The sequence below is a fragment of the Suncus etruscus genome, chromosome 17, assembly GCF_024139225.1.
Source record: "Suncus etruscus isolate mSunEtr1 chromosome 17, mSunEtr1.pri.cur, whole genome shotgun sequence".
Taxonomy (NCBI): Eukaryota; Metazoa; Chordata; class Mammalia; order Eulipotyphla; family Soricidae; genus Suncus; species Suncus etruscus.
In genome coordinates this window covers 61,935,942-61,954,832 of record NC_064864.1, presented here as the reverse complement: position 1 = coordinate 61,954,832, position 18,891 = coordinate 61,935,942, and the positions used below count along the sequence as shown (strand labels likewise).

The following is an 18,891-nucleotide window of genomic DNA, read 5'->3' as shown; positions in this document are numbered from 1 at the left end:
TTATGGAAGATATGATACAAAACATACTTTAATAAATGGCTTCACAAAGATGAGGTGATATTACAAATACAAAGCAACTGCAAGCTGTTATGAAATAAAACCAACAGCAAGTATCAAATATTAAAATTGCAAGCAATGAATCCACCAAATGGGTAAAATAATAGAGAGGATACTTTTTAAAAAATGATCAACAAAAAAAGAGTTGGAAGGAGTATTTCTCAGGATAGTAATGGCCACCAAACCCCAGCATTTTTGTTTTTTCACATGGTGAAAAACCAAAGCAGTGCCTCTGAAATCAGACACAAAGAAAAGATGCATACTAACTCCAATTGTATTAATTTTAGTGTCAGAAGGCCTAACAACAGTAATCAAGTAAGAAAAAAAGGTCTAAGTTATCAAAGTTGGGAAAGGAACAGCCAAAATTTCACTATTTGCACATATACTTAGAACTCTATGGAGTCCACTAAAGAGCTCCTTGAACCAATCAATAAAAAAATTTAGCCAGCTTCAAAATCAACACATAAAAATTGTTTACATGTATATGCAGAAATAATGAACTAAATTATAAACAGGTCAGAGACGACTTCCAGGGTGGGAGTGACAGTAAACAGGTAGGGTACTTGCCTTATACACAGCAGATATAGGTTTTATCCCCCACATCACACACATATCACACACATCACCCATGTCCTGTCAGGAGTGATCTCTGAATGCAGAGTCACGAATAGTCCTTTGTGCTTCTGGGTGTGGCTCCCCCCAAACTAACAGTTTAATAAATTAGCAAAAGGTTTATTTAAAACAAGCAAACAAAAAACAAAGAGCCCACACCATTCAAACTAAGCTCAAAACTACTTTAAGTACCTAGGAATCAACTAAATAAAAGATGTGAGAAGTTTAAACCCTGAAAACTATAATTCAACTATAAAAAAGATTTAAGAAAGATGTAGGAAATAAAAAAAATATTCTACATTTATGAATTGGAAGAATCAATATTGTCAAAATGACCATTCTACCCACATTATGTGTGTTTATAATATAATCAGACAAATTCCAATGACATTGTTAGAGGACAGAATGGTCAATAATAAATTTAATATGGAATCATAAAAAACCTCACTAGTCAAAATTATACCAAGAACAACAAATTGGGAGGTATCTCATTAGCTGACTTGACTCTAGTAGAAAGCTATAGTAATCAGAATAGCATAGAACTAAAATAAATATAGACTCTTTGACCTATGGGATAAAATCAAGTACTCAAAGACATAATCTCTAGCTCTATGGTCAACTAATTCTCAACAAAGGCATACAAGATGGATACATATATAAAAGTATATGAAATTGATACATAAAATAGAGTAAAGATAATCATAAGAAACTTTGTAACTGTATCTTATATTATTCAATCAAAATTTGTTAAAGATACTTCAATAAACATTATTGAAAAACCTGACAATTGTATATTGATCTATCTACACATCTAGATCTAGATATCTATAGATTAATATATCTCTATATATAAATATATATAATTGGATCCATACGCACAAATTTAATTCAAAACGTATCAAAGGCCTTGAGATCAGACAAAAATCAATGAAATACATTGAGAAACGTGTTGCAAGATTTGAACTTCAAAGGTGTTTTCAGTTATATGATTCCATTGGCAAAGACAACAGAAACAAAATGAAACAAATGGGACTACATCCTACATCAAATTAAAAAGCTTTTGGGGCCGGAGAGATAGCATGGAGGTAAGGCATTTGCCTTGCATGCAGGAGGTCATCGGTTTGAATCCTGGCGTCCCATATGGTCCCCCGTGCCTGCCAGGAGCAATTTCTGAGCCTGGAGCCAGGAATAACCTCTGAGCACTGCCGGGTGTGACCCAAAAACCACAAAAAGTAAAAGAAAGAAAAAGAAAAAAAAAAAAGCTTTTGCATGTCAAAATAAAAACAAGCTATACAAAGCACCCACAAAGATCCATAACAAAAATAATCCAAAATAATATCAATAATTAGGAGAGGGAATGAACATAGGCACAAGAAAAATGCTCATTATTACATTTTTTTTGTTTTTTTTTTTTTTGGGTTGCACCGGGCAGTGCTCAGGGGTTACTCCTGGCTCCACACTGAGAAATCGCTCCTGGCAGGCTCGGGGGACCATATGGGACACGGGGATTTGAACCAATGACTTTCTGCATGAAAGGTAAACACCTTACCTCCATGCTATCTCTCCAGCCCCTCATTATTACTTATTAATAAAAATTAAAATAAGGAAAATTCAAATCAAGAAGATGATAAGATATATATTATATGTAAGGTAATAATACATAATATAGATCAGTGATAATTGCATATATAAAATAAGAAAAATTTAGTAAAGGGGCCAGAGTGGTAGCACAATGATAGGACGTTTGCCTTGTATCTGGCTGACAAAAGGGCAGATGCAGATTCAATCCCTGGTACCCCATATGGTCACCGAGCCAGGAGCTAATTCTGAGGCCAGAGCCATGAGTAACCCCTGAGTGCCATAGGTGTGACCCTAAAAACAAACAATGCAAAAAAAATGTAGTGAAAAAAGAATTTTCATCTACTGCTAGTGAGAATGCTATTTGATTCAACCTGTATGGTTAAAATAGTATGCAGACTTACAAGTAAGACCAGAGTTACCACATGAATCAGAAATTCTACTTATTGGCATCTAAGCTCAAGACACAAAAACATTGAATCAAAAGGACATATGCACACTATTATTCATTACAGCACTCAATATGGTAAATATGATATGGAACAACTCACATATTCAATAACAGATGAGTGGGCAATTATGTAGTATATACACATCATGAAGATGTAGTATATATTCATAATATAAACAGCTGCAAGTATGATAAATTCATGTAAGTCATTGGAACTTAGATGGAACTGGTAGGTATTATGTTAAGTGAAGTAAGTCAAAAAGAAGAAGGATTAATAACAAATAATCAAATTTACTTGCAATATATAGAATAAAAGGATAAGGGAATACAAGATACCAAAGGGGGGTATCCTGTTTTCCCTGAACCCTATTTATATAAGATGGTGATAAGGACAGTAATAGGAAAGAATCAAAGGGGGCACTAGGGAGAGGTAAACAGGAAACAGGAGGTAACAAGGGCTGATGGCAGGGGCATTTGGCAATATCAGAAGAATCAATATATGGTAGAGATGTATGGCCTATGTATAAAACAGAGCCAAACACTGCAAGCAGATACCCAAACTACAATAACCAAGCTTAAAAATGTGCCTGCCAGGGATGCAGGCTGGAAGGTGGGGAGTGAACCTGTGAAGGAACACTCACGCTGTGGGGAGGTTTGGTGTTGGGGCATTGTACTCCTGAAACTGTTTCATGAACAACTTTGGCGATTCTGGTGCTTCAATTAAAACATTCTTTAAATGCATGTTTGAAAAATGGTCTCAGAGACTTCAGGAAGAGATCTTCTTTTTAAAAGAGGAAATAATGAGAGAAAAGAAATGGAGAGGAGAGGAGGATCAGAGAGATAGAGTTCAGTGGACAAGGCACTTGACATGAGTATAGTCTACCCTGGTTTGATCCCTGGAACAGTATGTGGGCCCCTGAGCAACTTCAGGAGTGATTTCTGACCACAGAGCTATGAGTAAGCCCTGAGCACCACTACCATAGCCCAAAAGGCACCATCCCTATTAGCATTTCTTTATCACCCCGCCGAGGAAAAGAAATGTAGATAATTAGCAGCAGAATATGTCACAGGAATTTCAGAGTAAAGAAGGTGTAAAGAAATAACAACCAAAGATCAGGCAGAATTACAGTTAAAGGTTCACAGATTTTATAAGGTTGCATAAAGTGCTTATTCCTAATTCATGCCTCAGCTCAGGCTCAGAGGATATATGGGTGACTTGACTATATGAACTAGAGTATAAATGTTGGGCCTAAATAAATAAATAAATAAATAAATAAAAGAATACAATTACATACAAAAAATTTGAAGGACACTGAGGGATGATCTTTCAGAGAAAAATATTCTCAGACAGAAATTCTAAATGATTCCAAACAGAGAGATGGGAGGACATTGACAAAGGACAGAAAACTTATTTGACATCAGCTCTGAGATAATGGAGGGTTATCTTAAAACTTTCAATGAGAAATTTGAAAGTGAATTCTACATCTACATTATTTACATGCCTAGATAAAATAAATTTATTGTTAGGGATTTTAGGACTTAAAGAATATGCCACATAATTTTGGAGAAAAAAACACAACAAACACTTGGAGGATTGATTCTAGTGAAAAATGAGAGAAATGCATGAGCAAGCAAGTAGATATAAAAAGCAAAGAAGAGGAAAGAAAGTCCATTGTTATTTAAATATGCCACAAGAAGGAACAAAGAGCATCTATAATATCCGGATCAAAAATCCCAGGCACTATCAACATAGGGTGGGAGAAACAGAGGGAGTTGAGAGCAAGCTGAAGAATTCATTTTGTCTGTGATGGGCAGAGCAGGCATATGTATTCATAAGCTTTAGACAATGATAGGGAACAATAACCAACACTATAAATCTTGATAAGGAATAAGTATCAAACACATAGAATATGTAATATTCAGTTCGTAGAAGAAAATGGCTTTCTCTGAAGAAATCTTGGGGAAAAAAACCTGAAAGAAGCAAGGTTAGAGGGCCAGAGCAGTGGCACAGGGCGGTAAGGCCTTGCCGGTGCTAGCCTAGCATGGACCTTGGTTTGATCCCCCAGTGTCACATATCCCCTAAGATAGGAGCAACTTCTGAGTGCATAGCCAGGAGTAACCCCTCAGTGTTACCAGGTCTGGCCCAAAAAACAAACAAACAAACAAACAAACAAAAAAAGAAGAAAGGCTAGAAAACAGGAACAGCATCATATACATGGTGGAGTATGTAGAAGTAACTGGTTCTTCACAGTGATTCACAGAGTGACAGGAAAAATGAAATGGTAAGTCTTTTCTTTGATACTTAGGTACAAAACAAAAGATGCATAGAAATTGATAAAAAAAATTTTTGTTTGGTTTTTGTGCAATGCGCTCAGAGATTACTCCTGGATCTGCCCTCAGAAATCACTCTTAGCAGGTTCAAGAAACATATGGAATGCTGGGGATTGAACTCTAAGAAACAGATAATGACTGAGAACACACACACACCCACACACATATACCAAAATATTTGTAAATAAAATCAAGCAACAACTGACATTCTCTTTGATTATATCTATTTCTGAAATTCTTGAGTTTTCTTTAATTCTTTGATTATTTGGCCAAATAATGGTATTTTTCTATGCTTTAAATAATGAAGTAAAAAGAAGTTTGTCTCAGGTATTCCATATTTTATCTCCAGTAAAGATTTATTCTAAAGTTATTTGAAGCCGAGGGTGGGGGTAAATGAAATTAGAATTCTTACTGTAACACTCAGTTTACTTAGTCTATTTTTCTTCCACTATTTCCCCAAGTAATGCAAAATTCACACATATATATTCAATGGTCTAAGCTTCCATGGCAACTTGTAGTGCTGAGGAGTAAAAAATCAGGCAGACAAAAGCTCTCAAAAAAAATTCATTGGGAACAATCATGTGAAAATTGGTCCTGTAGTGTGGTTGGTGCAGTGAGGCACATGCACTTATTGAGGTGTTCAGCAGTACTTACCAAGTCATTTAGTATTTGTAAACCAAGTGGAAATCAATAAAAATTTGTTTAAAAAGAAGTAAAATAATAAACAAAATATGCCCTTCAGGTAGCACCCATAATACCTGGTTCAGTTTTATTTTCTCCAAAATAAGCAAAAAATGCTATAGACAGGATCAATTCTATATGTACTTAAGTTTTTGGAGGCATATAATTTTCTATTCCTTGTTCCCCTAAGAGAAAATAAAAATCTAAAAATACCATGTCAAATTAATCGCACAGGGCAATTTTTTATAGAAAGGGAAACAATGATTTTACAGTATTCCTTAATCTTTCAACATTATTTTTTACTGTATAGACAATATAAATAAAAACAGCAAGCAATATAAATAAAAGCAACAAGCCTACAATTAACTCACCATTCCTCAAATACTTTGACAGTAATTTTCACAATCTGGGACATCTTTATCCTTGAGGTTTTTCCTTTCAGAAACCATCCCATTCATTATATCAAGATTTTAATACCACACTGGCTGGCACATAATGATTTCTGTTTCACCATCTCGTTTCCACATTAGTAATAAACAAATCATGTAACATAATGATTAAAGACAAATAAAATATTCCCTATATTGTAGACTCTCAACATTCAGAAAAAGACACTATGGAATTATAATGCAACATATCTCCATCTCCTTTTGTAGTCAACATTGTTAATAAAGATAAATGTGAATCATGAAATATAGGTGCTTCGTTTCTTTTTTTGTTTTTTGTTTTTTGTTTTTTGATTTTGGGCCACACCCGGCGTTGCTCAGGGGTTACTCCTGGCTGTCTGCTCAGAAATAACTCCTGGCAGGCGCGGGGGACCATATGGGACACCGGGATTCGAACCAACCACCTTTGGTCCTGGACTGGCTGCTTGCAAGGCAAACGCCGCTGTGCTATCTCTCCGGGCCCAGGTGCTTCGTTTCTTGTACCACACATCTAAGTTAAATTCCTTCAGCCAGTAACTGATAGGCTACCATGTGAACAGTCTGTCATTCTTACCGAGGCTAATAGATTCTCTAGTGGCTTTTGTCACAGCTCATATCATACTATTAACATGATGTGCCTTGAAACTGACATAACATATGTAACTGAATCTTGTCAACTCTACATAATCAGACTGTTTGACTTCCCAAGTAGGTGCAGATTAAAGAAGCAATATAAATATGCAAACCACAGTGGTCCCCTTGCAGTTCCACTGTTCCTACCTCTAAAGGCCCTCGCAGAAAGTCTGTTTGTTCAGCTCCTACTTCCAGCGCTACATCAACAGAAGCAAAGGGACGGCTGGCCATCTGCTGTCGTTCTCGAAGCAGTTGCTGGAGGGGGTTAAAAAATGATTGGTTTTATAATAAGTTTCAAAACACATCCATTCAACAATTTCTGGTTCCAATTTTTGAACAAACGGCACTCAAACTTTTGGAAGCATCAAATACACATATGCATATATGACCATTAGAAAGGCAACATGTGTGATAACATGATCTGCATTATATTTGTGTGGAGGCTTTACATGGGTGATGTCTTCAAAGAACTTTCCTCCGGAATTTGCATTTCGAAGGCCTAATAAAAGGTACTCAAAAGCACTTGGAGAACATTAAGTAAGATTAGGTGCAACTTAAAGGAAAAGTGCTCTTGCTGCTGATGGCCCTGCCAAGTTTTGCCACTCCAACTCCTTAGGCATTCTCTTAGTTGAAAGCAAATAAAGTAAATACATTTAAAAAAAGATAATGAAAAGGTGTCAAAGTGCATTAATAGAGAGTAAAGGAGAACAGAGATTCCTGCCAAGACTGAGGTCTGAAAGTTGTCAAGCTCCCCTTTCAATTGCTAGGTAACTGGCCACAATTGTGATGGCTGGTGTTTATAACTTCATTCACAGCTTCATACTCCAGAATTTAAAAGAAAGTCATATGAGCAGGCTGTGGAAGTTTTGTACCAGGGGCTTCTAAAGCATCCTCCAGATAAATGTTTCTTTCTTCTATATCGTTACTCTGGACTTTGCCCAAGTTAAACCAATCAAACAGACATTCACATCCAACTACTAAACTAATTTGTATTTCTGTCTCTCCTAATAATTATAATATTCATTAACTCATGATAAGAAGAAATTGATGGCTAGTGCCAGATATTGCAAATCCTGCCCTTCACATTCTATACAGCTAATAAAATCGTTATTAAATATTAAAAGTGGATGAGCAATGCAATTAAATACTCTTTCAAATAGAAGAAAAGCAGATCATTGAAAAAAAGGCAAATCCTTGAACACCATGAATGGCTTCATTATTCAGAGAGATTTCGAAGATTAACTGGCACTAACTTAAAACGTTAACAACTGGTCTTTGAATGTAAATGTGTGTAGCACTGTCATGCATCATTTATAAAGTCCCCTTTCTTTGATAATGGAACACCATTTAATAACTGATGGCAGTTTATTATTTTGCAGGATCTGTCTTAACACCATGGCATGGTAGTAACAGTATTTATGAAATAAGCACCGAAAATATAGTTTAATACCTTGTTTGGTATTTGTTTAAAAGAGAAGCCCCAGGGGCTGGGGGTAGGAGGTTAGTTTAAAGCTCTGCAGTTAAGGCACAGCACTGCATGTCACCTCCAAGACAGCAGGATGTGGCCCTGGAGACCCTTAGTAGGACTGGGTCCCAGTAGTACTTCCTGGAGCTGAGTGTTGAACCCAGACTCACTCTTGTGTGGCTGGGCCAAGTATCACTAGAGTGAATCCTGGGCTAGGATAATAGTCCAAAGCCCCATATGAGATTAAAAAAATACAAGAGTTTAATCAATTTATATAAACAGAAGTTAATTTATATACAATAAAATATGTATATAAAATATGTTAACATATTTATTTTAACATATAAGATATGTTACTATGTATATACTATAAATTATTCAAAGTAAAGAAAACCAGAATGGGTCTAAGCCATCAATACTGTCATTAAGAGAAACTCAAAATTATGTAATGAAAAATATAAGTATCAGCACATCTTGTTTATCCCTCAGTAGAAGAGGCCAAGTGATCTGAATATTCTAGTGATACAAAAGGCAAATATAATGTTATTTAAAATGCCAAAGGATACCAAGTGAAGGCACCTAGCTCTGTTTCTGGAAAAACACTTTGTGTATTTGTATAAACAAACCGATACATGTCTCTACACATACTGACATACATGCATATACACATACTGACATACATGCATATATACATATATAAACACAGGTAATGCATAGATAAAAACTATCTCACCACAATAAATCACAAATGGCCTGAAGAAAAAGATAAATTATTATCCGATTTGAACACAATTTTCTGACATTTTTATTATAAATTTTATTTTCATACTATTTGCCCAGCTTACAAATGGAATCAAATACAATTAAGTGACTCTTTTTTTTTTTTTGGATGTTGGGCCACACCCAGTGATGCTCAGGGGTTACTCCTGGCAATGCACTCAGAAATCACTTCTGGCTTGGAGGACCATATGGGATGCTGGGGGATGGACTTTGGTTTCCTGGGTCAGCAGCATGTAAGACAAATTACCCTAAAGCTGCACCATGGCTCCTACTGTGATTTTTTTTTTAACACAATGACTAAATCTATTTCTTCAACTTACCTTTTCCTTATACCTAAAGTTAAAGGTTTACAAAATTTATTTAAGGCATATTTATTTTTTTTGTGAAACCAATTTCTAATATTCCAAATTTGCTATTGTTGGCAAAATATAGAGCTCCCTGGAATATATAATGTATTAGAGTGACCCCCAAAGCCCATAATAAAATCAGTGACTGATTTTTGATTATTTTAGAACGTATTAAATGTAACTGATAAATATAGCCTCTAGAAGGACTCCTCCAATTTTTTGCTTGTTTAATTTTTACCACATTTTACTTTATTATTATTATTTTACTATATTATTATCATCATTATTTTTCTCTTTCCTTCAAACAGAACCACACAACTTAAACCATCTTGTTCTGCCTCACTAATTGAGGGGGAAATAATGGAGAATACCAAGACCAAATAGTCATATGAACATTAAGTAGAAATAAAAAATGATCAAACTTAAACACCAAATCCAAAGCCAAGGACAACAGAATCAGGAGGGGGTGGCAATCTGAGAGTTAATGACTCTGGAACTTTGGTGACAAGGAGTGAAGCAGATACAATTCCCTGGTGGGTGACTGACTATACTCTTTAAAATATACAGTAGGGGGTTAGAGTGATAGCAGAGTGGATAGGGCATTTGCTTTCCATGCAGGTGTCTCAGGTTTAATCTCTGGCATTCCATATGGTCCCCAGGGCCTGTCAGGAATTCTGAGCACAGAGCCAGGAGTAACTCTTGAGTACCACCGGGTGTGGTCCAAAAAAAACAAAATAAAAACCACCACAACAAAAAATAATACTATAAATCAATGGGAAAGAAACAAACTTAAAACACAATTTATTTTTTATCTTTTTGAGTTTCCATCAATTTTAAGAATTGAAGCCTTACTACAATACTCTAAAAATTAAGAGGAAAAATTGTTCTTAGGCAGAATTTTAATCTGATAAGCTTATAAAAAAGACATGGGCAAAATAAAAATTAATTTAAAAGATAAAATATGCAAATAGGGAATTATCCAAATGAACTTACTTTGAACTAGACTATGGAGCAAAGTTTAAGGATTCACACTAACGAACTATTTCTGATTTCTGGAAAAGAATGCAAATGTTTTAATGAAACTTGGACAAGGCAATTCGCTTATTCCTGAAACACTTGCTGTGCTGTGATGGCCCTAAAATAACAAAATGAAATAAAATGCTATTCCATATTCTTTGCTGCATATTTATGGTTCTTTGGCATTTCCTTTGGCACTGTTTTCCCTTGTGTCAGTAATATCATATGTATTACAGGCCCCAAATTAAGCCCCTGTGTGTCAGAACAAAAGATGACATAGCTAGCAAGCTGTGTGAAGGAATCATTCCTGGCAGGCTTGGACGACCATATGGGACCCTATAAGGTGCCAGGGCTCAAAACTAGATCAGCAGTGTACAAAGCAAGCATCCTACCTGTGTACAATTGCAAGGGCCCCAGTTTTACAACTTCTTAGCTGGTTGAACATCAAATAATTTAGCCTTCTCTAATGTCTCAATTTTTCTCAACTGTAAGCTAGAGATATTAATGAAACATAAAATTCTGGCTTCTGAACCCTGGCTTCACCACTTCCTATTAGACTTTAATCAAATTGCTTAGACCTTTTGGAAACTTATTTTTTTATTCTCTATAAATTGGGAATAATAATAATATCACAAGTTTGGGACCAAAGCGATAATGCACTTGGACAGCTCGGTGCAGAGGCTGGCATGCTGTCAGCACTCAATAACTGTTCATTGGCACCACTATTATGTTGAATTTCAAATGCTAATTCTGTCTTTGAAGACACTAATTACCACAGGCCCATTTCCTTCAGCACTAGTGACACATTTTGCTCTACTAGTCTCCCTTTTAACAAATGTTGCAAATTTATGAGACAGTTGGAAAATGTCATGATTGTGGTGAAATGAATTGAGATTTGGAACTGTTTTCTGCCATTTGTGACTAAGAAAGATGAAAACTCAACCTGAAAATTAGGAGAAATGTAGAGTACTTTAGCAAGAACTTCCAAAAAAAAAATGAATGTAATTTGTGATTGTGACTTTTATATCAAATGAATTTTAACAATTTGTACATCCACAAGAAGCCATACAACAGATGATCTGTTTTATAACTAACCTGCTACTGCCAACAATTCAGTGGAAAGATAAAGCCAAGAGAACAAACTGATCATAATACAATAGGTTATAACCATGTCGCCATAAACAGTTCTGGGAGAAAATTAAAGAGAATGCTTTGAGTATCATATTTGTTGTCAATAATTGTTTCACAATTCAAAATTTTTTACAAGGGCTGGAGAGATAGTACAGCTTGTTCTGTATATGTCTGACTGAAGTCTCATCCCTGGCATCTCATTTGGTCCTTTTGAGCACTGTTAGGAAGAATTCTCGAGTGTAAAACAAGGAGTTAGTCTTGAGCACTGCTGGGTGTAGCTCCCAGTCAAAAACAAACCAATCCTTTGCAAACCATGAAATTTAAAATAATGAAGCCCATCCTTGAGGATGGCAACTGAATTAATTATCATATCTATCAAGTATACATATAAAATTCTTCCATTAATACTTAGTGATGTATCATTGTCTGAAGTTCATATTGCCTATTTACTATCTCAAATGTATAAAGCCTTAATGGATTTTTGGAACATAAACTTTCAAAATACATAACACCGCAATTAACTCTGTCCCCAATTGTCTTCACTTCTCCTCCTTCCTAAACGTTGGTTCTATCTATCCTTTTCCCCTAACATCAAATATACTTTTGCCCCACCCTAAGTTGGGTGATCCTCTCTTCTTTAAAGTATTTATATATCAGTCTGACACCATTCTATTGTCATATTTCCAAAATATGTTTTTAAAGTAAATAAACATCTCCATTAGTGTTTTGATTACCCATGGTATTTTGTAGTCACAATACATGATGAGTGAATAATGAATGAGTGAAAAATATTAACATCTGTATTCAAATATGAGTGAGACAAATTACAAAAACTGCTTTTAACTATGAATAAGTCTCAGAAACTATTATATTTCCATTGAAATTCCAGAATTTATGTCAAATACCAAAGTCCACTTCTTGGTACACACTTGTAGAATACAAAAAAAAACTAATGTGAAATATATATACAAATATATATTCTATTTCAACTGCAGCCTTATTTCCAATTAGTAATATGCAGAAACAATTCAAATGCCCATTGGTAGATAAAAATATTAAGATGATTACACATATGTAAATTATACATACACATGTATTATATGCATACATAATACATATGCGGACAAAGGAATAGTATTCAGCTATTATTTAACTATTTAAAAAAAGATGAAAGTTTGTCAATTGCAACAATACAAATGGCTCTTTAAGGTATTATGTTCATTGAAATAAATCAAAGTGAAAAACATGCCTTCTTGTATTTATGTATAAAAATGACAATAAAACAAAACAATAAAACCAAACTCACACATTATGATAATAAAGCAATGGTTAGAAGAATGTAAGTTGTGCAATGAGCATTTATTAGTAGTGATTAAGCTAGTTTTTTGGGGGAAGGAATCATCATCATGTAGAATTATATCAAACTTATTTCTATGCAAAACCTAAATAATTCAATAAATCAATATTACCTCAATCAAAACCTAAAAAAACAAAATAAATGAGTATTTTCTTTTAGTATGGAGTAATGTTGTAATTCAAACCAGCATCAGGTTGTAAACTGTTCCTCATCTACCTTATTGAAATACTGAAAATATTATTAAGATTAAAAACTTCCATAAAAAAAGCAGAATGTATTTTTAATGACAATCATATTCCTTCAGTATTAGGAGTGTATAAAGGGAATAATAAAAATGATTCAGTAATTGCTCTTGATCTTGATAGTAAAAGAGACATAGAATTTGAATTAGAAATTAGGTAACTCATGTAAAAGTATTTCTGCTATTAACAAAGAATAATATACATAATCAATTCTGATCCTTTGGCATTAAAATTGTGAGAAAGCAAAAAGTGGGGTGTCTTTTGGCATCATTTAACTAGGAGAGTGTGGTGTTCTATTATTTTATAGAGTTAAATCTGCAAGAGGTGAGCCATAGGATCTTAATCAAATTATTTGGAATATTTTGTTTTTAGCCTTCTTTTCCAAGAAGGTTTCATAAGTATTGGTGTTAATATATGATGGCAGGAGGTTTTCGTGACAATTTTGTTTGGATTACTCTAATTCCTACTGTATAATCTCTAGATGATTTGCTCTACCAAGGTTATGAAAACTTTATAATAGATTTGTGACAAGTATTCACTGAGTTTCTTGAAAGTATTCATTGACAATGATTTTTTAATATCTTTGACGATTAGTAATCTTACAAGATTTATATTAATTTTCAACATAAACGTCAGTAACTTGTATGACTTGGAAAGTTCCACTCAGTCCTAAGGTAGTTCAGAAAAAGTTATTATTTGAAAGCAAAACAGCCTCACTTGTTAATTGCTGACCACTGATTGCCCTGGTAGATTGTTCAGTCTGTAGAGCCACTATTTGTACTGGGCAAAAAAACCCTACAATTACTATCATAATACTTGTTACTAGTCAATGGAAGGAGAAAAATGAATGAGGAATATTTTTTACATTTTTCCAAATAGAAATCTTAGTGTAAATAAAATTATATTCACTAAAATATGAACTCTTTATATCAACTTAGTTATAAGAATTATTTAATAATGTTACTATTTGTATTGAAGTAAATATGCATACAATTATTCATGTTGTAATTCAAAATAAATAATTACTCAAACTCAAAATCCAATGAAAAACACACACATGAAAGGCCAGGACAAAGAAAAATTGTTTGTAAATGAGGGTCTCTTACTTGCCATGTTTTTCATGTGATTTTGAGTGGTCCTTACAGAACCTCTAGGCCAAAGATTCTTCAAATCGCCAATAGTCCTTTAAAGAGTAAGTAAATAATCTCAAGAATGTTTATGAATCTGTCACAGGTACATGACAGTTTTCCTTGAAAACATTTTTAACAACTTGGGAGTATTGGAATATTTAATCTACCAGCATTTAGACACCAATTTTCTCTTATGTAGAATCAAAATAATATTTTATTGTGTCCTTAAATTCTTTTAACAAACATATCAGTATAATAAATGCTTTAAAATTCATAATGAAATAATTTCTGAAAATCAGCAACATTTTTTGGAATTATCCAAACATTCCCACTTGACACATATGAATTAGAAAATGTTTAAAGGCAGAATGTGTTCAAAGTTCAAACATCTATTCTAAAATTTATTCTTAGTTTTTATTTTTTCTCTAGCTCAGTGGTTCTCAAAGCTTGATATTTATGAGGTTGTAACTACAAAGTCACCTAAACTCTGTAATGAGTGGTTTTTGTCTGTACATAAATTGCTCACTAAAGCAAGTCTCACAAACTCTGGAAATTGTCAATATTATTACAAGCAGAGTGACTCACATTTTATGGCCATATGGTATTACCATTGTTTCCATATAGTTAGATATCAAAAGTTTTTACTTTGGTACATCAAGTCAAAATTATTCTCCTTTTATATATTTTTACATTGTAAGTATGAACTATTATTAGGCAAATTTCAACAATGTCAAATAGAAGAAAATATGAGTCTTTCCTTCTTACAGAAAAATGGTTATATACTCTTGCCTAAACACACTGGAGCTAAAATTCAATTCCTACCTAGCACAGTTTTTCTTAACTGAATTTTGAGGCTAAGAAAATAGAAGTATCCATCCACACATCTCAATCACTATAATTCCTCATAAAAAGTAGTGCCAGAACTTAGTTTTAAAGGGGTAGAGGGAGTATGGGACATTGGTCATGGGAGTTGACCCTGCTGGAGGGATTGCTGTGGAAATATTATTTAACAAAAATTTAAGTATCAATAATTGTTAGTCAGTTATCTAAATAATTTTAAAAAACTACAAAAGACTTAGAATTTTACAAATTTTTTTTACGTTTTCAAAACACCAAAACAGTATTGTGAAACATTCAAAAGGCTTCACATCACTAATCTAAGAAGGATTTTTAGGAAATGAGGATTTATTTATTTATTTTTATTACACTTTGGATATATGGTTACATCGGTGCCAAATTTCATGGTATTGCTGTATCATTGCACACCAAAATGTGCATGACTCCCTATCACTGTTCACTTGTCACCTTTATTCCTATCAATAGTCCCTCCAAGCCCTTCTCCAGGTAATTAATAGAACTTGATAGACACATTTTTAATGAAAAGATCAAGCTCATTTATAGGTGAATAAAGAAAGGTAGAATAATATCACTCTCTACCCTTTACCTCTCTGTTATTCCTCTCACCTACTGTTTCCTCCTCTTCTATTTTCTTTATGTAAAGGAAAAAAACTGTTCTCAGAAAATTTTATATTCTTTCATATCTGGATTTCTCTGATGACTAAGTTTCATTGTAATCATCCATTAACTTAAATTTTTTCTTACTGAACTGTGTAACACTTTCCCTGGAACTGCCATATGAGGTATAGAATGCTTTGATTGCATTCATCAAACTTTTATATGTTATTTTTTACAAATGAGGTACTTTTCCATACCACTTACCAAGAGACTGCAGGCAGAAAATTGGAGGAATATTATAAAGCATAAGAAATTACTTTTGAAGTCTCTACTTGAATGCAATACATTTAATAATTTATTTTGAGGTTTTCTTGGGTCACACCAAGAAGTGCTTGGGCTTACTCCTGGATATATGCTCAGGGATCATACCTGAGATGTGGAACCAGATAAGGTGCTTGAAATCAAACTTGGTCAGTGTGAGAGGCAAGCACCTTAGCACTGTACTGTTTCTCCTAAAGCAATACATTTTATTCTACTTTTCTATTTCCTTTTTTTAAATATAATGTTTCTTTTAATCATACTTACATATTGTTGACAATAATATTTTAGGTACATATTAACATAAAATCAGGGGAATTCCCATCACCAAATTGTCCTCCCTCCACCTCCGTTCCCGTCCTTCTTCCCATATCCTCTTCCCTTACCCCCAGGGCTGCTAGAATAAGTGGTCCCCTCTGTGCCTAGCTTACTACTTAGTGGTCTTATACCTATTTGGTCTTGGTACCTCCCTTATCCCCCCCCAATTGGGAGGTGGGACTAAGTAGTTCAAGTTATGCTGTTTTGTTTGAAGAAGAGAAAAGTAATAACCTGGAGAAAAAAAAGAAAAAAAGAATCAGATACTCCGGGAATGGGCGGAGTACTTTTCTATTCCCCCCACCCCACTTTTCTATTTCTTAATGAACAAAACTTGAAACACATAAAACTATTTTGGAATTCCTAAAAATTTCATTCCAAAATTAAAACTTCAAAATTAAATTTTGATTCAGAAATCACTGTTGGCATAGATGTATCAATGATTTAGGGTTTGCTGAAGACAAAACTCACTTCCATAGGAAGTAAATTGTGCAAAAGAACCTCTTGCCAGAAACAAGATCATTTTTCAGATAAGCAATAGGAAACGTGAACATTTGTAATGTTAGTGTTTTGCATTGCCGTTTGATTTTAAAGCAAAAATTCCATTAAAAAAAAACCAGATTACATAGTTCTTATTTTAAAGATGACTCTGTGGGGTTGGAGTGATAGCACAGCAGGTAAGACATTTGTCTTGCATGCAGCCGAACTGTGTTTGATCCATGGCAGCTCTTATGGGTCTCCCGAGCCTTCAAGGAGTAATTATCTTTTGTGTGTGTGTGTCTGTGTGTGTGTGTGTGTGTGTGTGTGTGTGTGTGGTTTTTGGGCCACACCCGGCATTGCTCAGGGGTTATTCCTGGCTCCAGGCTCAGAAATTGCTCCCGGCAGGCACGGGGGGCCCATATGGGACCGGAATTCGAACCGATGACCTCCTGCATGAAAGGCAAACGCCTTACCTCCATGCTATCTCTCCGGCCCCACAAGGAGTAATTTCTGAGCACAGAGCCAGGAATAATTTCTGAGTGCCGCCGGTGACCCCAAATATGACACCTCTGGTCTCTTATAGCCACGATTAATAGAATACAGAAATTTTGTTTGTTCAATGTATACTTGTCTAAAAAACTATATAAAATCTTTGCTAGGGAAATCACAAAATGGCAATGGGAAGAGATACAAAGGAGGATAAAATGCTTAGCTTAGAGAGGGTCCTACAGAGTGACAGGTGCCAGGGGGTTGGTATTATGTACATGACACATCACCATAACAGTATTGTAATCTCAAAACATTAAAAAAAATAAAATCAGACCAGAAACAAGAAAAAAGAAAGAGAAAAAAAAAAGGTGACTATGGAAATTTTTATAAAAAATGACTTTTTGCTTAAAATTCTCCATACCCACAACAGACAGGCATTAACCAATGGTCAGTGTACTTTTAAGCGTAAAGTTTTAATAATAAATTTTATTTGGGGGGCCACACCTGGCAATGCTGAGAGGTTATTCCTGGCTCTGAGCTCAGAAATCACTCCTGGCTCCCTGGCTTGAAGGACCACATGGGATGTCAGGAATCAAATGCACATCTGTCCTGGGTCAGCTGTGCGCAAGGCAAATGCCCTATTGCTGTGCTACCAATCGACCCTTAATTAATAAGTTTTAAATTGAATCATCATGGGATACACAGTTACAAAGTTGTTCATAATTGAGTTTCAGTTATGCAATGTTCCAACACTCATCCCTTCATTCATCCCACAACCTCACGTCCCCTTCTGCCTCCATGGCAAACTCTCTCTCTCTCTCTCTCTCTCTCTCTCTCTCTCTCTCTCTCTCTCTCTCTCTCTCTCTCTCTCTCTCATTTGTCCTTTTAGGTATTGAGGTTTGCATTATGAAGAGGTATCCTTTCAGCACCCAGAGTGATCATTTCCAACTATCACTGTCATAGTGATCCCTTCTCTGCTCTAATTGCACTCCCCTGCTACCTGTGACAAGCTTCCTACCATGGACTAATTATCTAGCCCTTCTTTTTCTTATCTCTGAATATTATCATCATATTTTATATACCACAAATGAAGACGTTCATTCTATGTCTATTCCTCTCCATCTAACTCATTTCATTCAGAATGATACTTTCCCTACCCATCTATCTATTAGCAAATTTCATGACTTCATTTTTTGTAACAGCTGCATACTATTTGATTTTGTAGTTATACAATAGTTTCTTTATCTACTATTTTATTCTCAAGAACTTGTGTTTGATTCCAGATTCTGTATATTGTGAACATTGTTGCAATGAACTCCTAAGAGCAGAAGTCTTTTCTGCAAAAAGCACTTGACAAGAGCCAGCACTAATTCATGGTCAATGTTATGTTTTTAAAACAAAATAAAACAATATTTCTTTGAATTTTAAATTTAGTAACAGAAAAGAAACTAATGAATCCTGTATGCTTTTCAGTGCTTCAGATCAGTTTCCATAAACAGTTACAGGATAATTCCATAAAAAGTTGCATGATCCATACCAAGAAGTCAATATGTCATGATATGAGTGAAATATGAAGTGAACAGGTCAAAGGAATAAA

At 34.6% G+C, this 18,891-nt stretch overlaps 1 protein-coding gene across 1 annotated transcript in view; it reads right to left on the bottom strand.

Moving 5' to 3' along the window:
* The window catches only part of ATRNL1 (attractin like 1), a 733,758-nt gene that overhangs the window by 255,833 nt on the left and 459,034 nt on the right, over window positions 1–18,891 (bottom strand). The window contains exon 27 of the mRNA XM_049764403.1: window positions 6,916–7,023. Coding sequence (XP_049620360.1) covers window positions 6,916–7,023 — 108 coding nt within the window. The remainder of the gene's footprint in view (window positions 1–6,915; window positions 7,024–18,891) is intronic.